General features: G+C 34.4%; 2 protein-coding genes and 1 pseudogene across 2 annotated transcripts; 1 reads left to right on the top strand and 2 right to left on the bottom strand.

Moving 5' to 3' along the window:
• Window positions 1–220: 220 nt before the first annotated feature.
• LOC111379746 lies at window positions 221–5,071 on the bottom strand (annotated as a pseudogene).
• Window positions 5,072–13,845: 8,774 nt separating this feature from the next.
• LOC111379751 (isopentenyl-diphosphate Delta-isomerase I) lies at window positions 13,846–18,115 on the bottom strand. The gene is made up of 6 exons (XM_023003189.1): window positions 17,697–18,115; window positions 17,059–17,114; window positions 16,678–16,769; window positions 14,912–15,014; window positions 14,686–14,823; window positions 13,846–14,354 (listed from the first exon to the last, which is right to left on the bottom strand). Exons 1-6 carry the CDS (start codon window positions 17,951–17,953, stop codon window positions 14,101–14,103), a joined length of 900 nt encoding a protein of 299 aa, XP_022858957.1. The 5' UTR covers window positions 17,954–18,115; the 3' UTR covers window positions 13,846–14,100.
• A 6,399-nt stretch (window positions 18,116–24,514) lies between these two features.
• Window positions 24,515–25,717, top strand: LOC111379756 (putative gamma-glutamylcyclotransferase At3g02910). Its single transcript, XM_023003195.1, has 2 exons — window positions 24,515–25,060; window positions 25,447–25,717. Exons 1-2 carry the CDS (start codon window positions 24,673–24,675, stop codon window positions 25,485–25,487), a joined length of 429 nt encoding a protein of 142 aa, XP_022858963.1. The 5' UTR covers window positions 24,515–24,672; the 3' UTR covers window positions 25,488–25,717.
• Window positions 25,718–26,687: the final 970 nt, after the last annotated feature.

Below are 26,687 nucleotides of genomic sequence, written 5' to 3'. Positions count from 1 at the left end.
CGTCTCTGATACACTGCAAAGTGCAAACAACAGCCCAAGGCCATTCTGAGCATTTAATGATAGACACATACAATAAGCTTTGCCATATTTGATTGATCACAATTATGTCGATTCATTTACAGTAGTCCAAGGGAATTCATTAGAGGGATGTTTCCATATTTTGTCTAAGCGTATCTTGTGGGGGTGGGACAGATAGAAAGAGTAGGGCTGCACGGTACTTCTCGACTCTGACTCCAGGGGACATGTGGGACTAATGAACTCTCAGTGTCAAATACATTAAAGAGTTCTACAAAACTATCTAGGACCAAAACTCAGAAAAACGCTATAGTTATTTCAAATTTACTATCCATACCTTTGCGTCTTCTCCACTGTGACATCCTTGAGTGAAGTGAAGCTCGGTAAATGGCACATTGCTTCTACCTGTGATTGAATTCCATCAATTTCAAGCCTCTTGAAAATACATTTCTTTAGATCATAGATGTACAACTGGAAATTACACAAGACGAGCAGTCCACCTGAAGACTTCAAAACTCTCAACACTCGAAAACCAATTGGATCCCAACTTTGTCCTGGATCTCTCACAACAAATTTTCTAGTCCAGGAGGTCTTGATACCATATTCCTTCATCACCCATACGTCCATAATGTCAGGATATTTGTCTAAGCAACAAGTTAAATAAAGGCAATCTTCCAGTACCTCCGGATTCCCCCAAAATAAACTATTCGTGGAAGGTTTGTAAGCAGGGGGAGGTGGAAGTGATCGGAACTGTTCGGTTTCAAGATCAAGGCAGCAGATCAATTTAGAGCTCCTGGAATAATCAACAATCCAATGAAGATTCCCATGAAGATATGTGCCGAAAGATGGAGGAGAGAATAAAAATGGAACATCCCCAATAGACCTCCATGAATCAGACCCAGTGTCCACAGTTTTGCTTCCATTTTATCATCATCAAAACTCAGTTTAGGGACAATTTGAATCAACTTATACTGATTATACTTTTGACTAAATCCCAATCCACACACCAAAGGAAATGTTTGATCATCTACAGAACTAGGAACACTCAAATATTCCCCAACCAAGGGATTTGACACATATATCGGCCCATTTTTTTGACGATCATACATGCACATCAATCCATTACACGATCCCACGAGCTCAATCCCAAAATTAGGGAAATCAGGTGAGTTACTGATCCTCAAAATCGCATCATCACCCGGCATTCCAAGCTCAACCAATATGAGATTTTGCGAATTCCTTTTATAAGACCTATTAGAGTGAAGTAAAAAGCAAATGGGCGCTCTTGAAAAATGCAGCTTGGTGAAATGAGGATCAGAGAACAATGCCCGCCAAATCTTACACACGCAGCGGCATTGCACTAGGGATTTCACTGGTAATTTCAGGAAAATCTCAACAATTATATGGCATGGTAATTTCAAAAAATACGCCCTAAAATCATCAATTTCATTTCCACCAATACCATTTTCATTTTCAACTTCAATGATTTTTGTATTTTCGCACCTCTTGGCCCGTTTATTTGGATCATTTTCAGTGCCAGCCATCGTACTCACTGAATTTCGGAAAAAAACTGCACATATTTCACCGTGATGCGAAAATAAACGGCATAATATCCACAACCCTAAAGAAGAGTACAATTCAGGAGATGATCAATATCGAGCCTCCAAAACTCGATGTTTCACGTGTGACCGTCCCTTGAGGCATCAAATTTGACCACATCTTTTATTTCACCCCAGTTTGTTTAGTTTTGATAAATGTTTAGTGAAATATGTGATTAATTAAACATGTGATTGAAAATGAACTTGAAAATGAGTTGTAACTTAGCCCATGTTTGATTAGTTCGAATTTCATAGAAAATGGAATTCGAATTCCACTTTTTTTCAATTTTGTGTGTTTCATATTGCATTTTTTCCATGGAATTTGTTTTTCTTGGTTTTTCTTGAAGGGTAGTGTTACTTTTTTCTTTTTTCTTCCTTTTTTTTTTTTTTTTTTTTTTGCAATGGAAAAAAATTTTTTTTCCAATACCAGTAATTTTTATCCATTTAATTGAAATTTTCATGTAAAGCAAAGCCAAATGAACACAAAAAAAAGCACTTTTATTTCAATATTTTTCATGTGAAAAATTATACCAATCAAACACAATAATTGACAATTCCAAGTAAAACAATTTTTAGGCAATTCAATTCCATAGAATTCGTTGTCTTTCTACCAAAATTTTATCTTTACAATCAAACGGACCCTTAGTTTTGATCTAAAACCTCGAATTATTATAGAAGTGACTTTTATTTATTTTGAAGAGTTAAATTCACAAGTATTTTGTTGGCGTGAGCTGTCAATCGAGGATCTTGTGGAGAGATTACAAGAATTGTTTTTTCTGATTTCCATTAATCATGCACCACAAGTGATTCTAGTCTAGAATAGTGCATAGCGATTAGTACCTTTCATGAATAGATTTTTCTGTTTTCTGTGAAATGTATCAATTGCATCATGGTATCAAAGCCGAGAATCTAGGACCTGTAGATTTCTCTGTGAAATAGCAGAAAAGAAAGACCGCGAAAATTGAGAGCAATGGAAGAACGTACTCCCTTTATAAAGCACTCCCAAGGAGAGAGCTCAACCCTTGCAGACCTGACATTCAGAGTGTCATAGGTGATAGGAAAATACCATTTGTACAGAAAAATGATTTACCAACACATTTTCACATTCGTGTGGGACCCGAGTGAAAAAAAATGATAAAAAATTGCTCAAAGACCGCGAAAATTGAGAGCAATGGAAGAACGTACTCCCTTTATAAAGCACTCCCAAGGAGAGAGCTCAACCCTTGCAGACCTGACATTCAGAGTGTCATAGGTGATAGGAAAATACCATTTGTACAGAAAAATGATTTACCACCTTCTTGACACATTTTCACATTCGCGTGGGACCCGAGTGAAAAAAAAATGATAAAAAATTGCTCCCCCTCCCCTTATGAGTCTATTCTGTCAGGGAGGGTGTCAAACCCTCCTGTACAAACAGCAAGGTCCTAGGTGTTAAACCAAACACAGACACCACCTCAATCAATTCATGAGTCTATTACGGCAACTATTAGCCTCAAGTTGGACGACAGCAATTATGGAATTTGGTCCCAGATTGTTGAGATGTTTATCTCTGGTAAAAACAAGTTGGGATATATAAATGGGGATCTTCCACAACCCCGAGAGACGGATCCTAATTTCAGAAAATGGAGAACGGAAAATGCAGTGGTAAAGGGATGGCTGATTAATTCTATGACCCAAAACTGATCAACAATTACATCAGATTTCCAACGGCAAAAACAATGTCGGATGCTATTGCTATGACATATTTTGACGGCACCGATACCTCGCAAGTTTATGATCTTAAGAGGAAGGTGACAGGCTCAAACAAGGTGGAGGATCTATCGAAACATATTACAACAATCTTCAAGGCTTATGGAGAGATCAATTTTCGTCATCCAAATCCGATGATATGCGATGCTGACATACAAAAGTATAAGTCTACTTTACAGGAGGATACAGTTTATAAATTCTTGGATGGACTAGATGATCGCCTTGACAAGATTCGAGGAAATGTGCTTCAAATTCAACTATTTCCTGCAATAGAGCAGGCCTATGCACATGTTGGCAACAGCAGATATCACACCTGGTGCTGTTATGTTCTCGAAAGGAAGATAGAAATCACAGCAGCAGCCTTTACTTCAACTCTAGTCCAGTGGAAAACTAAACAACGGCAACAAAGTCGAAGTCACGGGTAAAGGGTTGGGGGTGCACACACTGGGGGAATATGAAACATACTAGAGACGCATGTTCAAAACTACATGGATATCCAGAATGGTGGCACGAACTCAAGGCAAAAAGGAAACGTGAAGCTGGTGCAAGCGAGAATCCTGGTCAAGCCGCATTCGTGAGCACTGAACCTCAACTATTCCTTATACCACAAGAGGACTCTCCTCCCGCTGCTGCAAACAAATCTGTGGCTCTAAGTAATTCAGGTAACAATGGTTGGATTGTCGATTCAGGGGCAACCGACCATGTGACATTTGACCCGCAAGATTTTTTCGAATCAACTCAACCAAAACGGATGTATATTGCCATTGCTAATGGAGTTACATATCCAATTACAAGGCGCTAGAAGAGTGGCTCTTTTACCCTCGTTTTCATTACTAAATACCTTATTAGTTCTATCTCTTTCGAATAAATTATTATCTGTAAGCCAAGTTATTGAGGACCTAAATTGTTGTGCACTGATTTATTCGAGTTTTTATTTGTTTCGGGATATTCTCACCAAGGAAATTATTGGTTGTGATACTAAAAGAGATAGGCTATTCTACATGGATGATTTCAGCTTCGGCAAGGCAAATACTATGCATTGCAATGGTGACGAAAAGGGACAGGTTTGGTTATGGCATCGACGACTGGGACATCTATCCTTCTCTTACTTAAAGTATTTGTTTCCAAGTTTGTTTTTCCAACTTGCATGAGTCTAATTTTAGGTGTGAAAATTGCATTTTAGCCGAGAGTCATTGTGTACCTTACCCAATAAGTTTAAAAACATGTGAGACCCCATTTACATTAATTCATTCGGATGTTTGGGGGCCCTACTCCCATTGTAATATCTTCAGGTATTAGATTGTTTGTGACTTTTGTAGATGATTAAACACGTTTGACTTGGCTTTATTTGATGAAGAACAAGAATGAGGTGTTTTGAATTTTTCGTTCCTTCCAAAATATGATCAAGACATAATTTTCTGTAAACTTCAGATTCTTCGATCAGATAATGATGGGGAATATGAAAATAACGATTTATGAAATATTTTCAAGCACAAACCACTTGTTCTCAAACACCACAACAAAATGGTATTGTAGAGCAAAAAACAGACATATCCTCGAAATAGCTCGAGCACTTTTAATAACAGTAAATGAACCTTGGCACTATTGGACAAATGCAGTTGTTACTGTTGTTTATTTGCTAAATTAAATGCCATCTCGAGTCTTGGACTTTGAAACACCACTACAAGCTCTTGCTCACCATGTCCCATAGCCTTCAGTCTTGATGCTTCCGCTGCGAATATTTGGGTGTGTTACCTATGTTCACCTTCACAAAAACCAGAGAACAAAACTTGATCCATGTGCTGTTTGTTTCTTTCATCAAATTAGTGAGCAGCTTCTTAGCCAGTATTTTTATGAAGGCCTTCTACCCACTGATAAGAGTATGATGGATGCAAATAGTGGAGATTTGATGGATAAAACTCCCGAGTGAGTGAAGAACTTAATTGCAAATATAGCAGCCAACTCTTAGTAATTCGGCACTAGACTCAACACCCCATCTAAACATGTTAATGAGGTAAAAATCTCCTCCATTGAACAACTTGCGAGTCTAACTTCTCTTGTTCGTCAAATGGCTGTATGGAATATATAGACAGCAAAGGCTTGCAGGATTTGTTCAGTGGTAGGACATCCAATTGATGTGTACCCAACTCTTCAAGAAGATCCCATTGAACAAATAAATGCAGCAAGTGGTTTTCCTAGACAACCACAAAGGAATTATGATCCCCATTCGAAACCATATAACCTTGGATGAAGGGATCATCTTAATCTTGGCTATAAGAATCAACAAGTAAATCGATCTATACAGCAAAATAGCTCAAATTTTCGGCAAAATAGGCAGTCATATCCTCCTAAACAACAATAGGGTTAAACTTCTAATTCTAGCATGTCTTTAGAGGATATTGTTAAATCCCTTGCCACTAACACTTTGCAATTCCAACAGGAGACAAAGGCAAGTATTGAAAGCTTTGAAAATCAAATGAGTCAAATGGCAACTGTAATTAGTCAGCTGGAATCAAAAAGTTCGAGAAAATTACCTATCAAATAGTGGTAAATCCAAGAGAAAATGCAAGTGCAATCATATTAAGGAGTGGTAAAGAGGTTGAAATCCCCGTGAAGGTAGTCCCCACATCGACAAAGCAAAAAAAGAAGAAGATGTCACTGGAGACAAAGGTGTTTCCCACGACGATGATACACCCTAACGTAAGTTTCCATCTCTTTCTTATTATAAATCAATACCCCCTTTCTCTTAGGCCTTAGCGGAATCTTGGAAAGGTAAACAAAATGAAGATCTATACGAAACTTTTTGTAGATGCGAGATTAATATTCCACTTTTAGATGTTATTAAACAAGTACTTCATTATGCTAAGTTTTTGAAAGAATTGTGCACCATTAAGAGGAAACAAAAACTCAAGAGGTGTGAGAAGGTGAGAGTCAAGGAGAATGTCTCTACAGTTATTCAACGAAAACTCCTTGCAAAGTGCAAAGATCCAGGTATGTTTACTATCCCTTGTATGATAGGTGACACTAAATTTGAGTAGGGCATGTTAGATGTAGAAGCTTCTATAAATGTCATGACATATTCTATTTATGCTTCTTTAAAACTTGGACCTTTAAATAAAATCGGTGTCGTGATTCAATTAGCTAATAGATCAAATGCCTATCCTAAGAGGTGATTGAGGATGTTCTTGTACAAGTTAATGAATTGGTTTTTCCTATTGATTTTTATGTTTTTGATATGGAAAATAACTATCAAACTACACCTATTTTGTTAGGAAGACCGTTCTTATAAATATCCAAAAAAAAATAAAAATAAAAAAATAATAGACGTACATAGTGGCACCTTACAATGGAATTTGATGGGGAAATAATCAAATTTAATATCTATGACGATGAAATTTCCTAATGATGATATTGCTGTCTATTCTATTGATGTAATTGACATCTAGCACAGGAAGTTTTTGAACTTGATGTAAAAGATACATTGCAAGTTGCCATCGGTGAGCATTCTGAGAAAAAGAGTGAGGGACGAGCCTTGAGCATTGACTTACAAGAAATAGTTGCAACATTGAATGATCTTCCAAAGTTACAACAAATAGGTAAGGTTTCATAAATTGCATTACCAGCTTCTAATGAGAAGCCGTTACATTCTGTCTTGTAGGCTCCCATTCCAGAGTTGAAATCTTTCCCCGACCACTCAAGTATGTATTCCTTGGAGATGGAGAAACATTACTGTTGATCATTTCGAATGAACTGAGTGCATCGGAAGAAGACAAACTGGTGCAAGTTCTTAAGAAACATCAAACAGCTATTGATTAGACAATTGTAGATATTAGATGGATCAGCCCATCCACATGCATGCATCACATTTTACTTGAAGAAGAAAAAAGACCTTTTTGTTAACCACAAAGGAGATTGAACCCACCTATGATGGATGTAGTGAAGGAAATCCTCAAGCTTCTCGAAATTGGAGTGATTTATCCTATTTCTGATAGCAGTTGGGGTCAGCCCAATTCAAGTAATTCTTAAACAGATCGGGATAACACTTGTAAAAAATCAAAATGATAAGTTGGTTACCACCCATGTTCAAAATGGATAGCGGGTTTGTATAGATTATAGGAAATTGAATATTATAACCCACAAAGACCACTATCTTTTGCCTTTTATTGATCAAATGCTTGAAAGATTAGCTGATCATTCTCACTATTGCTTTTTTTTTTATGGTTATTCAGGCTATTTTCAGATTGTAATTGCCTCGGAGGATCAAGAGAAGACAACTATTACATGCCCATTTGGAACTTTTACATACCGTCGCATGCCCTTTGGCCTTTGCAATGTGTTTACGAAAATATATTTCGAATTTAAACCACCACAAGTGTACAATTCGTTAACAAGTAATAAAGTAAAAATTTGAGTCCGAATGTCGTCCCACAGATATTAAGCGGTTTAATTTTACCTATCTCAATCTTAACCGAAATCGATTGTCAAAAGTGATTTTATAACTTAATTAAACCCTAACCTAAACTAGGTATGGAAATGTGTATGACTTGAATGAATTAAAATGCAAACTGACATTTAAATGAACTAAAAATGCAAATTAAATGTTTGGAGCGCAAATTGATGAATTTAATGAACATATAACGCACTAGGATCACAAATTCCCAAGTAATGCTCAATTTAACCCTAGTTCTATAATTTGACAACACATTAAAATTATGAAAAATCAATGTTCCTAAATCTATCCAACAGTTTCTCTGAAGCAAAGTTAAACCTACTCCAATATACCATCAGCCTATATCTCTATGACGGGTGCAAATATACAAGAATGCATGTAGTTTTGTGAGCACTTAAAGATTCTAACAAAGCTTAGCGGATATCTTTATCCTCTATGGGACTCTATGATGATTTATACCTTGTCAAACATATTCCCCTTCTCTCGAATGCAAGAAATGGATCACCAAACTCACACAATTACTGACCCAATAATTATGGAAGAACTTAAGTGTATATAAAGCATTCAAAGTATTAAATACGTGCTTTAATGTCAAAAATATAGAAAAATAATTAAAAATCACATTACAAGGTTCGTCGATCTCCTAGCATAAGAATTTTTGACCTAGCATGGAGAAAATTACAAAATACATAATAACTTAAAGAAATAACATCATTGGGTTAATTAATTGCGTGAAATCCCGTCGGTCTTTGTATTTTTCTTCATTGTTGTGGCTCCAAATTCTCTCCAATATGTGTGTTTTCTCCTTCTCAATGCGTTCTCCCTCTTCACTGATGACTCTAGGGTTTTAAAATACCTCCTAAGGGCGATCCTGAATTCAATTCTTGATTCTTTTAGATCATTTCTCTTTTTTCTTCTCCTAATACTTTAAGTCCTCACTAAATTTGTTCTTAACTCTTTCACATCCTTGTTTATGCTTCTCAGTCATCTTTTAGCTATTTGCATTTTGGTCCTTGAACTTTCTTTTTCTTTCATCTTTGCCTTTTTCGCATCTTTTCTCTTGAGTTCCATCATATCTATCAATATAGCCCTACAAAATAAAATTGCATAGAATTAAATCATATTCAACAAAATTTATCAATAATTAGTCATATTTTGTGGACCGAATAAGTGTGTAAAAACACTTATCACAATTCTCCAGCCACTTTTCAACAGTGTATGGTTAGTATATTTTCATATTACATTGAGCGTATCATAGAGGTCTTTATGGATGATTTTATAGTCTACAGAATCTCCTTGGATAACTATTTGCATAATCTTACACTTGTCCTTAAAAAATGCATAGAGACTAACCTCGTCTTGAATTCGAAAAAAATGTCATTTTATGGTTGAACAAGGCATAGTTTTAGGGCATGTTGTTTCATCTAAGGGGATTGAGGTAGATAAAGCAAGAATTAATATTATTCAATCTATACCTTACTCGACCAGTGTACGAGAAGTCCATTCTTTACTTGGACATACAGGTTTCTACTACAGATTCATCAAGGACTTCTCCAAAATAGCATTGCCCTTATGTAAATTGTTACAAAAAAATGTGGCTTTGGAGTTTGATGAAGCTTGTAAGAAGATATTTGATAAATTGAAGGAACTGTTAAGATAATGTGCGACGCAAGCAACTTTGTGGTAGGTGCAGTTTTGGGTAAAAGAATTTGAAAAACATCTCATGCCATCTGTTATGCTTTTAGAATTTTAAATAAAATTATTCCACAACTAAAAAAGTACTTTTGGCTGTTGTTTTTGCTTTAGAGAAATTTCGTCCTTATTTATTTAATACTAAAGTAATTAGTTATTCTGATCATGCAGCTCTTCGTTATCTGATAACAAAGAAGGAGGCAAAACAAAGATTAATACAATGGATACTTCTCTTGAGTGAATTCAATTTGGAGATCAAAGACAAGAGGAATAGAAAATAGTGTTGTTGATCATTTGAGCCATTTAGCTCACGTGGATGATGAACTATAATTGCAAGAAACATTCTTTGACAAGCAATTGTTATCTACTGGCGTGACATCACCTTGGTATGCAAATATGATAAATTATTTGGTTACTAATATGCTCCCTCCTGATTTGTCTAGGGCTCAAAAAGATAAGGTCAAGAATGAGGCGAAATACTATGTGGGGGATGATCAATACTTATGAAAGCATTATATAGATCAAGTGATAAGAAGGTGCATTTCTGGAAATGAAGCTATGTCTATCATCACCTTTTGTCACTCTTATGCTTGTGGAGGTTACTTTGGATCAAAGAGGACAGCGAGAAAAGTGTTAGAATGTGATTTTTATTAGCCATCTTTATTTCGAGATGCATATTCTTTCTGTAAGTCATACGACCATTGTCAAAAGACAAATAATATATCCCAACGAAATGAAATGCCACAATCACCTATACTACTTTGCAAAATTTTTGATGTTTTGGGCCACTGATTTCATGGGGCCGTTTTCTGTATCTTTTGGTTATGTTTACGTTTTGCTCGCTATTGATTATGTTTCGAAATGGGTGGAAGCTAAGGCCACCATGACTGATGATTCTAAAGTTGTTGCAAATTTTATCACATCTAACATATTCTCTAGATTTGGGATACCAAGAGCTCTCATAAGTGATCGAGGCACTCATTTTTGCAATCGAACTGTGGAAGCCTTGCTTAGAAAATCAATATAACCCACAAGTTGCCGACCACCTATCACCCATAAACTACTGGACAAGTGGAGGTGTCAAATCAAGAAATCAAGTCCATCATTGAAAAGATGGTCAACTCAAGTAGAAAAGATTGGAGTTTGCGCTTAAATGATGCTCTGTAGGCATACATGACCACATCTAAGACACTCGTTGGTATGCCACTTACCGATTAGTGTTTGGAAAATCATGCCACCTCCTAGTGGAATTAGAACACAATGCTTATTGGGCTATTAAAAGTTTCAATACGAAAATGGATGAAAGTGGAGAACATAGGAAGTTGAAACTTCAAGAGTTAGAGGAAATTCGCAATAACACCTATGAGAGTGCAAGGATTTACAAGGAAAAGACGAAGGCTTTCCATGACAAGATCTCTAAGAAGGAGTTTAAAGTTGGTCAAAAAGTCCTTCTATACCATTCCCAATTTCGTTTATTTTCGGGTAAGTTGTGTTCCCGTTGGATTGAACCATTTGTTGTTACTAATATTTTTCGTCATGGTGCAGTTGAAATTCAAAGTTTGGCAACTTCAAAAGTTTTCAAGGTGAATGGCAATAGACTCAAACCTTTCTATGAAGGTTTCAAGTAGAGGGCGTCGTTGAACCTTGAGAATCCAATTTATACTAGCTGAAGAAGGAAGCAATAAGATTACACATATGAATGTGAATTAGAATTAATATGCATACAAAAAAAGAAAAGAAGAAGTAACATCATTATGATTCATATGTACATCAAAGGAGTTTACACGTCACCAAATTAATTTTGATATACGTTACAGATGATTATGCTTATAAAAATTATTGTCTTCTAACTAATTTATTTTTATTTTGAGAGAATTGTGCCGATAACTTTTTATAAATTAGATGATGAATGCAAATAAAATTCCATGCATTATGCATTATCCTAAATTAAAATGAATAGGCAATTGATTTCCAACTATAAAATAACATCTAATATGAAAATTTATATTAATTGATTTTTAAAATTTTTAATTTTTGTACCATTTTTGTTCATTAGAATATAGTAATAAGAATTTTTATTTGTTTTTACTATATTGGAAGAGTCCAATCAAGTACTTTCCAAATTTTTCAATATTTTATTATCTAACTAAAATTGATTTGATGTTAGATATTAGAAAAATAAGCTATTAAATTTTATAAATTTTAAACAAAAAATCTCCATCTTAGCCAGGAAAAAAAAACATATTTAATGAAAAAAAAACTATAATTAGAGATTTTAATATTCAAAACATTATGTATTGTAATATATAACTTCTGTTTGGTGTGGATTAAGCTATAAATTTTTATTGAAGTTAACAATTAATTTTATTCAAATATTTTATAAGACCCACAACTTTTTGAAAATATATTTTTATCAAAATCTGTTAATAATCTGATTTTAATTCCCACCAAATAGGGATATGTAATGCGTTATTTATTATTTCAGTTAAGTGTATTTTTATTTATTTACCATTACCAAAATCTTGTAGTATGTGAATGGTAAAATTTATTTTAAAAAAGGCATGTAAAGTGCAATCATACCATAAATTGAGGGTGCATTTTGTAAATTTTCTGTACCAATATATACTAAAGCTCAAAGTTATTTTAATATGAAAAATAGCTAATCATCCAAGTTAAAAAGACTTCACAAACAAAATAAAAAAGGGGGCCAAAACATACTCATAGCTTGTACTCACTGTGTAAATCGTCCTTATCGTTTTAAATTTGGTATTTGCACCCTTATTTCAACATTTTCTTGCGGACCTAGTTATTTCCATCTCATCCGATCGTTTCCTTCTGTCAAATATATGTAATTGATGCAAAATGCGCATACGTTTGCTTTCATTGCACAAAAAGTTCCTATAATCTATCTTCATTGCACAAAAATGTTCTTATCATCTATTTTTTTTCATTAAAGCATTGTAAATAATTAATTTTACCATCTTCTTTAAATAAACAAATAAAAAAAGAAAGAAATAATACAAAAAATAAGTAAATGCTGTCAAATTACTATTATTTATAAATAGTGCAAAAGAGTTCCACTTAACTTAATTTAAAACATATTAACCAAAAAGAAAAAAAATATATATTTCCAATATATATATGTAATCAAGAACAAGACATAAACAAGAATTTGTTGAAAACAGCTAAGTCCCTAAAAATAGTCTTGTAACTTTGATGAAAATAAAATGATATTGGACCATGAAACTTGATTACAAGAAGATGGTGCCACAATGGGATGGGGAGAATGGGTGGTGGTGAACGGTGGTAAGGTGCAAAATTGGATAAGGAAGAACCTTTTTCTTTAATTTTTTATTTTTCTATTTATAATTATTTTAATACTTTTAATTCTCTTTTTAATTATTTTAGTGGTGGTGGATGGGTGTAGCATAGGTTGGATTATTGGAAGATGAAATATTTTTCTTTAATCAGTATGTTTTCAATTATTTTAAATAAGTCTCCTTTGAAATTTTTAAAAATTATGGAATTCTAGCTGCAATTATTTATTTATTTTTATATATTATTTCTTTCTTTTTATATGTTTATTTAAAGATGAAAAAAAAAAATTAGTGTTTTACGATAGTTTAATAGAGAAAAGAGATGGTAAATATCTTTTGCACAATGAAGACAAATTATAGGAACATTTTGCACCAATCATCCATATTTGATGAACGGAACTGACGAAAGGAGATGAAAAGGCCCCACTCTGCCAAAAAATGTGAAATAAGTGTACAACAACCAAATTTAAAACAATAGGAATGATTTGCTCAATGAGCTCAAATGATGGAGATATTTTATGCTAATTACTCCTAAAAAAAGTATTAATTTTATTAAGCCCCCTATTCGATTCTGATAATTTTAATAAATTTCGATAAAAATTGATGAAATGAGATTAAGAATCCCATAAACTAGGTGGTTCAAAATGAATTTGAAGAAATGAAGACAGAACAAAGATTAAAAGTAAAAAGTAAAAAGTAGCCAAAACAGATACAATACATTAATCTACAATCTTAAATATTCAAATACAATGCATAAATCTACAATTTTAATAAAAAGTGTGTTCACATGTCCAAGTGGTGTCTTACTGCTTTTTGCCCATTTATAAGCTTCATTTCAAACATTACATAATAAATCAGCTAGCAGCATTCTTCAACTATTTCTGGAGATATATTCCAAAATAATAATGCACAAGCAGAATCACCCCCCTCCATGTGAGGGAGGTGTAAACCCACATAAATACCATTATGTACACGTAACATCATCCATTTCAAAATATCCAACCCATGTCACAAATAGAGGAAATTCAACAAAAACTTGAAGTAAATTAAACCATAATAGAAATGAAAGTGTAACAAAGAGTTTCTTTACTTAATCATAATTTAAAAGCCAAATCAAATACTGTAGTCTATGTCAAAAGCTGAGCAAATTCAAAAGAACATTCTCATATAACAAGCATAATCAACTTATTGGTTTCAAGGACATCTTACCAGACAAGTTACTTATTTCAAGAAACTGAAAATCTGCCATGAAATACCATATCCTTAGCCGACTGCATTTTTAAGTCAACTTGTGAATGGTTTTCATATCGGCTGCTTCGCTTATAGTCCCTTTCTCCACATGATCCCACCACTTGAACAGGAAGTTGTCAACAACTAGTCGGAACCATGGGGAAAGCTTAATACCACCCTCACCAGCATCTGCTTTTCTCAACAGCTCTTTCAACTCTTCTTTATTCACATACTTGATATCAGCTACCTCATCAGGATTCGGGTTGACATTAACGTCCCGAACAATGAACAGTAGGTAATCAACTACAGAGAAAATAATAATAATAATAATAATAAATAAATAAAAATAAAAATAAAAGACAAGGTGGATCAGACAATACCAAATAAATGAGCACATGTAGAGACAACGAGAAAATGACAAGTGAATGCTTGGTATGTGGATAGTATAATAAAGATTTTATTATTTTCTTTTTCTTCCATAATATATTATTCATCACTATCTAATCCATCTTACCAAAACATGCACTAAGTGGCTGTTGTGTTATATGTTATGAAGATCATAATTAAAGTCTGTGACTACAAAAAGTTACCATCAAAGAATAGCTTCAAATATAAATCAATGTATTATTATTACGTTCATGCTCTCCCCACTTTCCATCAGATGGCGCTTTGTACAGCATGCGGCCCAATGGTGTGAACTGATCAACTGGGACGTCTTCAGCCGGAATACCGAGTTCGTCCAAGAGCTTCCTTTGGGCAGCATTCCTCACCCCTTATATTTGAAATACAAGCATTGTAAATAAAAGGATAGGCAACTGTGTAGAATTATTTCTGCAAATGAAACAGAACAGAATAAATACCAAGTGCGTTCTCAGGGATAAGCTCGGACTCTCGGTAAAGGGGGTGGCTGCAGCAGGTGTTTGTCCACACCAAAGGAAAGGTGACCTTTGTTGCAGACCGTTGCTGCACAATAAGAAACACAAGCAAAATGCGTTAGGAAGCCTTCTATATAGATTATTGCAGATTCTTAGATGGAAATTCCATACATCATTCTAAATTTCCTTTCAAAAATTATGTTAGTGTATTTCACCGAATAGACATTTATGTTTGGAAAGCCTGTCAAGGATAGAGAGGCTTGAGCGAATTGAGAGGAATCAAAACAAAAGGAGAACAGGCTGGGACAAAACACTCCATACCCATCCATAAATGTGTTTCTACTTCTGTCACAACGTACAAACATTTATCATTTCATTGTGCTTATAAAGGTTATAATAACAGTCAATAATCAAATGCATAAATCCACAGGACAATTGGAAGAAGATTTTGAAGTAATCACAATTATGTAATCTGTTCGCATGCCAAAATCACTCACTATTGCTCAATTTTATATGATAAGCAAGCATAGATCAGATAGCTTCCAGAGCACTATGCTCAAAACCTAATAAGCTGCATTTGTAGCTTAACAAATGCATATCCCCGTTCCTTCAAAAAATAAAATGTATATAGCCTTGAAGTAGCATTGCATACTTTCAGTGGGAATGCCTCATCGCTCCCATCAATGAGCCACTAAAATGATTTTATATTTTCTTTTTCATGATTGAAGATTGCTGGCAAGGACTATGGTTTTAATTTGGTTGCCCATAAGTGAATATCACTAAATTTGCATTACTCCAGCAACCAATACAAGCAAATTTCCAAACAATTATTCTAATACACACAGGTACAAGTCAAGAAGAGTTCACTACTTCCTAGAAAGTTGAGTGTGAGTCAACTACTATCATAATTTTAAGTCTAGAATCTGAATTAGGAAGCATGGCATAACATTAACTGCCGTATAATCTCATAATTATACATGATTTATGTGGAAGAATAAAAATTTGATCTCCATTGTAGCATTTTAGAAGAGGTTACAACAACTTTTTTCCAACCTTCAGACATTCCCAATCTTACACACTATTCGTACTTCTGCTACGAAAAAAATAATAATAATAAATTAAAAAAAAATGTTAGAAAGGAAATGATTAAGTCCTGTTTGGAGAAATGTGAAACAAAGAACTGGAGGTTCATGATAAGCATGTTGAGCTTGAAGCAAAAGAATTGTTTATCCACAAAGTAGAAGAAAGGATTGAAAGAAGAAAGAAGGTTTTTCAGACTCCAGTTAAGGTAGCAATATCGAGGAAAGTTGCAGAAAGAGGAGACTGGACAAGGTTATGTACGTAATGAGAGAGCTAAAGACGTCAATGCAACTCTTGCATAAGTTGCATTTACACAATGTGTCGAATGTTCAAAATAATGATACACTTAGATAAGTTGTAAAAGTAACAGTTCGTTTTCCTCGCGCTCTAAATTTTGTTCCCAGCCAGTCTGAGATATTAAATTTGAATGAAAGGAAGTTTTTAAGAAGATTCCTATTTTATGATGTTTCCCAATATGTATGAGAATACTTTTTGTATATAAATCCCCTAAATTTTCCTAAAATATTTATAAACGTATCACTGAGGTTGTAATGATACACATCAGTGGAACATCAATTATGCTCATAATTCTTGGAGGAAAAGATAAGCTTTTAAATTCCAATTAGGTTCCTAGTAGCAAAATGCATCCAACACCCCAGATTGACACATACCTGAAGCAACAGCTCATATTTTGTGTTAAAGAGAAATACACTGAAAGCTCTGTGCAACAAATTTTCAGACTCAATCTTCTCCATCAGGTGACCTGCATGTTAGAGATGTAGAAAAGCCAGCACTATAAATAAATTTGATCTACATCAAGCAGAAGAAAGTAGAGGTCATAAAACATGTGGCAACAAAAGAGTTCCAGGTTTCTGGGGATTCCAAATCCAGAATTTAATAAAAGGAAGAAATAACAGGCCAAAATAGGATCATAATTGGCATGGTAAAAAAATTGATTGCTTTTATTAGAGTAAATAATGTTGAATCTCATATCAGAAACTAATCCAAATAGTTTCAATGATCAAATCTTAAAGATGTAAGATCCAACTTACAATTGTATTTTGTGTCATGACCTACTACATTATCATTCTCGTCCACCAAAATACACCTGCAAAGTTATCAAAAGTGAAAGAACTGTCATCAATCAACACAAGTTACACAACAGCTGAAGCTAATAAATTTTCACTCTGATGTACCAGTGCAAAATCAAACATAAAAGAGGGGAAATATATTTGATTATATATCTATATCCCTATCTATTAGCCTCTGTTTGTGTCTAGAGAGAGAAAACCCACTCTTACCGCCATCAGGCCCTAACATTGGAACACACAGGAATTTTCCAAAAATTTTTAAAAAAGGAGATAAAGTGATATCAACAAAAGAAGATTGCAACATCTGGATAAAGAATTATTTGTATTTTTCCACCGAAACTTTTCAAAAACAAAAACATCCTTTCAAGATCAAAAAAGCCAGAGGAAAAGCAACGATCCTAAAGTTTAAGTTCAAAATCCGAAAACCCAGATGATCATAACCCATAAAACACACAAATCATCACAGCCCACTCAATAGAACCCCATTTTTCAGCACATAAAATAAATGTCTACGTATTATTATAAGTCTATTTGCACGTATCTATATTTAAATGACTATATTTAAATGAAAAAGGGTCCGTAGAAAATCTATCACTCACTCATCTTCGAACATAAGGCGCCTCTGGACAGCATCCATACCGGAATCAGCGGCGGCGTCACCCATAGCGGTGGAGGAGGAAGCAACAGACGAATAGGATCCCGACACAAAGAGGGAAAAAGATTTTCTTCCGGCAGAGGTGGATCGATTAACGAGGAGAGATTTGAGTGGAGGTGGAGAAATGGAGAGCCTGTTTATAGAAGTGGAGGCGGCCACAGCCAACAAATTTTGTACGGGGAAACCAGTCAACAAAGACATCTTTATTTATCTGTAAAATATGGGAGTTTCGTTTGGGATCTCCGCCATCAAATAGCGACTCTTTGTAACAATATTCCTTCACATGGACAATATAATAAGCACATTGCTGCTTGAACATGGCAGGATTTGTTGACATTCTCTTGAATTTCAGTTAGGAGTTCAATATTTAGCTCGCATTTGTGTCCATTTTTCTTAATAGATTTTATAAATAAATTATATTTTTTAATATAGTGTTAAAAGACATGAAAATTTTTTGAATTTATGTGGACAATTAATTAGAGCAACGGGTGCTGAAGCGAAACTAATTTTAAAAGAGGGTTTAAAGTTATTTTATTTAAAAATATGTGATTGGAAATGAGTTTGAATAAAATGATATTCAAATAGAAACTTCCATTATGGAATTATAAACTTTTGCGAATTCAATTATATCTAATGAATACATCCGATCACTATTGTGAACATAAAATTCAAATGGATCAAATAAGAGATAATACTCTTAACAACGAAACGATAATGAAATATACAGCTGGTTCCTCTTATCTCTTATTAATATTTGTGCCAATTGAGATAATAATCTTAAATGTGAGTACACTCTGATTAAGATTATTTGAAAATAAGATTACACGTAAAACAATTCATTTTTAAGTCTACTCTAGTATATTTTGCTTGTACGATAAGTAACTTTTTACTCCATTTAACCTCGACGTCTCGTGGATATGTCGTGATGACACTTGTATTTTTATTGCGCTTTTTTTCGTTCTTTCTTTCTTGTGGGGTGGTTTGAATTTCTTAGTTAGGAAACAAGAAATTATATTTCTTTTTTAGTATTTAGAAAGAAATTGAAAGGAAAAAAAAAAACGAAGATATAACTGGCATTCTTCAAACCACTGATGGGCTTTTATGGGGTTTGGCCTAGCAAATAACGGATGGTAGGGCTGTGTTCTTATTTGCTGTAATAGTTTGGTGTACACTTTTAATTGCATGATTGTGAAATATTCTTTATTTTCTTTTAATTTTAATTGTTGTCGTAAGTACTTAGTACTGTAATGAATTAGAACACGTCTCAACCACATCAATTTCAAAGTTTGGGTTGTGCTATCTTGTGCAGAAACCTTCCTTTTATCTATTCTTTAAGCAGCCCTTTTTCGGAGAGGTAATCGAGATCCAGTTAACTCAAATCCCCCTTCTCCTATTGATATTGCTAAAATTAGTAGGCTGACCAAAGAGAGACAGACATGTTGTGGGGTCTCTTATGGTTCGAAGAAGATGGTTATAGGCCAATTAAACAAGAATGGTAGCTTTACTCAAAATGGACCAAAATTTGAACTTTATTCGCCACATTAGTATTGGTAGATATTTGTGAAATATGATCAAATTTTAGAAGCGGAATAGAACAGAATCGGCATAATTTTATGATACAAGTGATGTGTTGATCATTCTTCGATGACAAAATAATTAATCAATACCAAATATATAACTTGAAGTTGGGTTGATAGTATATCATTAGTGCTCGATGATGATTTTAGAATTATAACAAGAGGACTATGATTTGTAGAAAAAACCTTGCATCTTATTTATGATTTGTCCGCACATTATAAATATTCAACAATATTTTTCTTTACAAACTTAAATATGAGTAATGTTATTCATTAACAATAGTAATGAACACTGGTAATAATGAAAGTGTGTTTCATCTTTATGGGATGATAGCATAGTGACCTCACCACTAATGCTGATGATAAATAGCATTACTCTACAATTATATTTTGTTTATGCTTTTTTTTTAATATAGTTAATATATTTTCAAAATTTACTAAAAGAGATTGTCATTTTTGAGGATATGAAATGGCTGCCATATTTCTAAAGCTTGTTAGAACACTCCGCACCCGTGGTGCACGAGGATCTGGGTCACTTCTCTTGGTATTTCTCAAATTAAAAAATAATAATAATTTCTATAAAACCTAAAATTTATTTTTCTTGTCAAAAAAAAAAAAAAAAACGCATGTCACGAGGGACATGCGATGACCCTAGTTATATGGTATTGCTCAATTTAATGCCAGAGAGAAAAATAAAATTACAAATATGAAAATAAAATCTTTGGAATAAAAAAAAAATTGAAGAATAATAATTCTTATAAAATTATTTACTTCAAAAAAGCATTTATATTAACTATTAAGCATATGTATGGTATGTGTTGACTTGTGAATTTGTTGGGACTCCCAAGCGCCAAACAGATCACACATCCAAGAAAAAAGGTAGAGATCACGATCATATGCACCTTGCTACTCAAGTCAAAATATGGACAATAATTTGGGTATGGGAGAAATACGAGAAAATGAGAATACAGGAGTTGAGTATATATTTGAGTTGACATTGCAAATTACCAATTTTTCATTACCTTCAAATGATACATATTTATACATAACAATTATGCAAACGAGGCCCCTTGAGTGCTTGATATGTGACTTTATCCCAACGGCATCAAGCTCAAAAGATGTAACATAGTAGCTACCGAAGACGTGTGACCTCCAGGGATGTTAACGACTCGAATCGAGCCGAATCGGCTCTCAAGCTTAAATTGAGGCTCAAGCTTGAGCTCGATGTACGAGCTTTTTTCCGAGCCCGAAAAATTAAGCTCGAACCAAACTTTCGGCTCGGGCCTTTCCGAGCAGAGCTGAGCAGACTCACTTTTTTATTTGCTTTTTTTTTTCCCCCTTAAGATGTCTTAAAAGGCAGCATTGTAAGGCAACCAGCTACGGCTGCCTTTTAAAAGGCAGCAATTTTGTTGACTTTTTGGTGGTTTTTTTTAAAGGCTCGTGGACCAACTCGGGCTCGCCATCCTCCCAAAATGGGGCCAGTCGAGACTCAAGCCTGATTGTCTCGGACTTTTTTCGGATCGAGCAACGGGCGGCCTAAGCCGATGAGCCAAATTGTCGCCCCTAGTGACCGCTCACAACCTATTTTAGATGGATTAGCAAGAATTTGATTACAAACCAATGTCACTTCAATCAAACTACACGTTGCTCAAGGTGTTAGAGATTGCAACTTGTGCAAAGCACAAAGGGTTGGACCTCAACTGCCTCGGATCATAGAAGCCTACGTGGCGTGGCTAAGGAGTGAGTCCCTCTCAATCATCATGGGAGTGACAATATCATGTCCCATGATGTGCCTGATAAGAGTTGTGTCACCTTTTACCGAGAACATGTTGGTGGGTTAGCCCCTCAAAAGAGAGAGTAAGCAAGGCAACGCAATTTAATCTCATTGCTTCAGGAAAACAGATAGGAAAATGTGACACTATACATTCGCCTCAGGTAATGAGGCAACAAAGGTGCTTGCGTGACATTTTGTTTAGCTGACAACCAAATAGTCATACATATGGAAAGAAGCATAACAATAGTCTCTCATGTCCAAAGAAGTTGTGTCTGATAGGTATAGCAATAAACCACTATACCTTGCAAGATTTAAATGGGTGTTCTTGTTTTTAATGAATCTTTTCATATTCACGTCTTTCACAAAGATATAGAAAAGTTATATGTAAGGATTTTGTTGAATTCTATTCGAGAGAGATTATTTAACAAAATAGGAATATTGATTAACAAGATTAAAAAAGTATCATCATGGTCTTGAGTTGTAATAGAACAAAATAATAAATGGGAATTCGAAATTCTAGCGCTTGTTATTAATCAGCTTTACAAACGTTTCTTAATTGTTCGTTAAAGTAATTTAGATAATTTTATGAAATCAACAAATCACAACTTGATTATTATAGTTAATATTAATTAGAACTAGATTAAGTATTTGGTCTTTAATAGAACGATACTTTATTCACTACTTTATTGCTTGGTTACAATATTGTGCACTCACAGAATTTTAGCGATCATTTATCGAATATTTCCTAGTCATTAATCGACCTCATAGGTTGATATAATTGTGTCAAACTGGGCGAGCCTAACATGGCCCACTCAGGACCTAATTGTTAAAAAGTGGTCTGGGCCGTTGAAAGTGACCATGAATAGGCCCATAATCAAAGTGGCCCAGTAAATTAAAAATTCGAGTCATTCCGTTTTAAATGTTTGGGTCCACTCTTTAAGCATTGGCCCCATTTTAATATTTTAAAAAAAAATGTTGACTTTTTAGATTTTAATGACAGGTGAATACTAGGGAAAAAAAATCGAGCTTGAATGATTGATGGACAGTGCAGCGTTTATCAATCCGAGTTGTGGGCCGGTCTCACATTTAAGAAATTTTTGTGGGTCGATCTAGGCCCGGCATGTGAATCATCATGGGCTGGTCCTTTAATGTTGTTGGGTCATGTCGTTTCAATATCTAGACGAATTGGTTCCAATATATCCGTCCATTTTTACACCACTAAGTTGATATTTAAATTTGGGCAATTTACAAAAATACCCTTAAAATTAGAGTTGTTTTGAAAAATTATATAAAAAGTTTTTTTAGAAGTAAAAAATACTGTGTAAAATTAAAAAATTGCATAATGTCACTTTTTTATAAAATTTGTGTCACTTTTTTCACAATTCAAAAAAAGTGACACAAACTCAAAAAAAGTGACAAAATTAAAAAAAGGTGACAAACATTCAAAAATTGACAAAATTCAAAAAAAGTGACATAAATTATAAAAAAGAAATTGACAAACATCAAAATAGCACAATCCATTTGGTGTCACTTTTTTAAGAAGATAAAAAAGTTACAAAACTCAAAAAATAACAAGATTAAAAAAAAAAAAAAAAAAAGTTGACACAAACACTAATATTCTAATTTCAAAGATAATTTTTTATTTCTCAAAATCAAACAAATCATTCAACATGTTTTGCCATCTAATTTATCCATGTCAAGCTTCATGCATTTACACTAGTCACACACGCTTCAAAACTGATACTCACACCCATGCACACTTCGGTATATCTAATACTTGGGTATATCTAATACTGGGAAAGAAAGACCACGCCATTTTGTTGGTTTAGTCCAACCACCACTTCCTCCAGACACGTTAGCTGTTCCTCACCGTTCTTTATCCTCGTTGACCCCACTTTCTCTACTGAAAATGAAATTATAACAGAATTATATGCTCATCAAGATCTTCAAAATATTGGGTCCTTTCTTCTTCAACTTGTCTTCTTCAGCTATACTCAAGCCAACACAATTATTGCACAACTAACAAAAATCACCTAAAACCCCCCAACAAAGAAACCACCACTACCATCACAACAAGGAGCATCAAAACCACCACCATACCTCGATGCCACCATTGTTGAAAACCATAGTAGTCTCAAACCACTACTACCAGCACCACAGGCAACATCAGCACCACCACACCTCGACGCCATCCCTATTGAAAACCGTAGCAGCCCCAAACCACCACAACCACCACCATAAGTAGCATCAACACCACTACCACAACATTCCCACTTCGCCACTATTGAAAACCACATTAGCATGACACATTCTCTATTGATTTAATTAGTTATTAGGATATTAATCAATTTAGTTAATTTTTTAGGGTATTGGGCCTAATTTCCTCTTTAAAGTTCGGCCAAACTATGACTTTTCATTAAATGCCAAAGACAAAGTTTGGTTGAACTGAGAGTTTTCATTAGTTGCCAAAGATAAAGAGTTTGCCTGACAGTGCATGAATTAATACAATGTAATAAATATGATTATAGTTAATTCATCGGACATGACCATTAATATCACCTCTAGTGATTCAATATGTCCAAGTGATATCATTATGAGGAGTAAATACGCATTGACTCATTTTCCCTTGAACAAGATTTTATCTTATTAGATTTTTCTCTCAAGGTTTTTATGAGAAAACTTTTTGCAATGTACTAAAAAGAATAATGTACTCTTTTCCATTTATTAAAATTTTTCTCATAGGATTTTTCTTTATAAGATTTTAACTAGGTATGTTCTTTGGGTGATAAATGTTCACAACATATAAGATATTTACCCTCAAAATGATGCTTTTATATGTATGAGATTCTTAAAGAGATCAATAATAATTATTTTTCCTTTCATCATGTTATTACGATCATCAATTGTTGATAAATATTTCGTATGGAGACAGTGTTATTTAAAGACATTGATATACAAAACGTAATCGCTTGATATAAGAATTGAAATCAGGTGGAATAGCTGTACTATTTTTCTTTCAATCAAGTTTTATCCTACTGAGTTTTCTTGACAAAGTTATAATAAGGTAACATTTTATTACTTCAAATTACTTGTACTTTTTTTTTTTTTAATATTTGTTGACATTTTTGTCCCATGTAGTTTTTTTGCAAAACAAGATTCTAATGACATAGTTATTGTAGAAAACTATAAGACAAATATTGATGATTATGTAGTCTTATCATTATGCATAGACAAGTCTTATCTAGTTTAGATAGTTTATTTCATTTCGATTGTAACTTTCATTTTGAATCTTATATGTACTGATTTTAATTATAAAAAAAAACTTAAAAAAATACACAAGTTTATTGAATTATCTTTTTATTATCATTTTCTCCATAGTTTATAACACAAATAGCTTAAACCTTATTATAAGAAGTTTATAAACATTAGCTAAACTAGGTTTACTACGCCCTTTGTGTTGAGTGCCCTAGGTGAAATTTGCCAATTTAAACGGTATCGTTTCTCTTCTTTTCTCCAATTGTACAACGAATTTTCGGATCTCTTCAAATTGCAACAGGTTCGGCAATTCCATGGCGAATCGTAAACGAGAAGATGACGTCAGCCTCATCTTCACTTATGGCACGTTGAAGCGCGGCTTCCACAACCACGCGTTGATCGAGGATTTGATGCGCACGTGCGACGCTGTTTATTTGGGCAATTACTCCACTGTGGAGTCCTTTCCGCTCGTCGTTGGGCCACACGGGATCCCCTACTTGATCAACCTTCCCGGGTCTGGCCACCGGGTTCGGGGCGAGCTATACTCTGTGTCGTCGAATCGGGGCCTGGCTCGGCTGGACGAGCTGGAGAGAGTTGATGATGGACATTACGAGAGGCTGCCTGTGGAGGTGACGGCCGGGGACGGAAGAGATAAGGTGGTGGCGGTGGAAGTGGATGCATACTTTGCGCATCGGAGATTTGGTGAGGCCATGTGGAATAAATGTGGGAAGGAGGGTTTGAGTGAGTATAGTATAGAATTGGGGAGGAAATATGTAATAAGAAAAAATAGGCCGTTGAATTCCAGTTTTCATGGTGATATCATGAAATTCATATCTGAGGACAATTGACATCATTACTATTATTGTCCTCTTCCATTTATCATTCTCATTGTATTTTTCCATTTGTGTCAACTGGGGTTTAAGTTTTATCTTTTACAATTCTTGTTAAGAATATAATGTGAAACAATCTGAAAATTATTTGTTTTTCTTCTTTGACAACTGAGTTGGGAGCTAAGCTTATTGAATGGCTTGTTCTGTCCAGTGATTTGGTGTATTCTTTTGTTTTATTATGATCTTCTGCTTCATTAGGGAAGAACAAAGGAAGCAAAGAAGAGGTCAGTTTTCAGTAGCTGAAGGAGACTAGGTTTCAAGTCTTATTCGACTCCTTTCCAATTTGGCTTGATACCTTGATCGGTCGCCAAATGGATGCTCGTCTCTCCTGGTAATCTTTCTTAACCTATGATGTTCTATCAGAGAAAAGTATGTAAAAATCAGTTACTATAAAGCTATCTGTAAGTTAATATCATCAGTTCAATTCACGTAATCTACTTTAACACTTAATGCTATCAGTTGTTCCTTGAACCAAGAATTGGCTTCGAGTTATTGTCAATCTAGTATGGAGTATAGAGATGATGCTCTGTGAAAATTCTGACTTTTCATTAGTAAACTCCTTAATGTTTCATTGTTTCATTTCTCATTGTTTTGCACCTTTAGACTGGATGGTTTAAGAGAATTATATGAAATTGCACACTGATTCAGTTCTCCCCGTGATCTACTAACAAATACAGAATACATAAACATTTCTTGAACATAACGAAATTTTAATATAAATAAATGGATGGTAGGATAAAAAGAGATGACCAAATTCACCAAGCAGTACTAAACAGTAGGTCAATGACATGGAATGTGTCACTGCTGATATGCTAGTAGTTAAAAGAGGATACAATGCTGCTTGGGATGGTCTACAGGAGTAGATGTTCTCGAGGAATTTCAGCCCTTGCTTTAGTAAAATAGTTTATGTCGCTGCATATTCCATTTTTTTTTCCATGTGTAGTTTTCCCAGCTTTTCTCTCATTTGGTAATGTCTTGGTGATGACCATTAGGAGCTCCAAATATGAATGCTGATGCCTGATGGAAATGTGGATATATTTGACATTGCTTTGTCAGTACTTGGTATTGGATTCTGAAGTAGGGAAAAGTCTGGAGATTTTGATGATAATCTTCACAAGACCAACTCTAGGAGGTTGGCAGTTCGACCATCTAATAACAAAACCACGAAAAATGAAGTTGATGGTTATAATTGAAGTAGGAGATTTGGGTAGGACATGCCTTTGTCACAATATATATAGTTTGGTGAGAGATTCAAGGACTGCTATAGGATATGTTTGGCTATGCTACGTTATAATGAAAGGATGTGCTACGGGGCGATTTTTGGAAGAGCATCTTAAACACTGGTGGAAGAACGTATGTAAAATCATGAAAGCTTGGAGACGGAAACATGAAGTCAAATTCTTGTGCAATGTCAAGGCTGGTGGCTTCATTTTTTACTA

Source organism: Olea europaea, unplaced genomic scaffold (assembly GCF_002742605.1).
Source record: "Olea europaea var. sylvestris unplaced genomic scaffold, O_europaea_v1 scaffold203, whole genome shotgun sequence".
Classification (NCBI taxonomy): Eukaryota; Viridiplantae; Streptophyta; class Magnoliopsida; order Lamiales; family Oleaceae; genus Olea; species Olea europaea.
This window is presented reverse-complemented; position numbering and strand designations above follow the sequence as displayed.

Excerpts from the sequence above, each read along its gene's own strand:
- LOC111379751 (XM_023003189.1), bottom strand. The coding sequence starts at position 17,953 with ATGTCTTTGTTGACTGGTTTCCCCGTACAAAATTTGTTGGCTGTGGCC. Across the intron at positions 17,115-17,696 it reads CGCCTTATGTTCGAAGATGA|GTGTATTTTGGTGGACGAGA; the intron begins GTGAGTGATAGA and ends ATAACTTTGCAG. Across the intron at positions 14,355-14,685 it reads AAAGTGGGGAGAGCATGAAC|TTGATTACCTACTGTTCATT; the intron begins GTAATAATAATA and ends TTTTCTCTGTAG.
- LOC111379756 (XM_023003195.1), top strand. The coding sequence starts at position 24,673 with ATGGCGAATCGTAAACGAGAAGATGACGTCAGCCTCATCTTCACTTAT. Across the intron at positions 25,061-25,446 it reads CTTTGCGCATCGGAGATTTG|GGAAGAACAAAGGAAGCAAA; the intron begins GTGAGGCCATGT and ends CTGCTTCATTAG.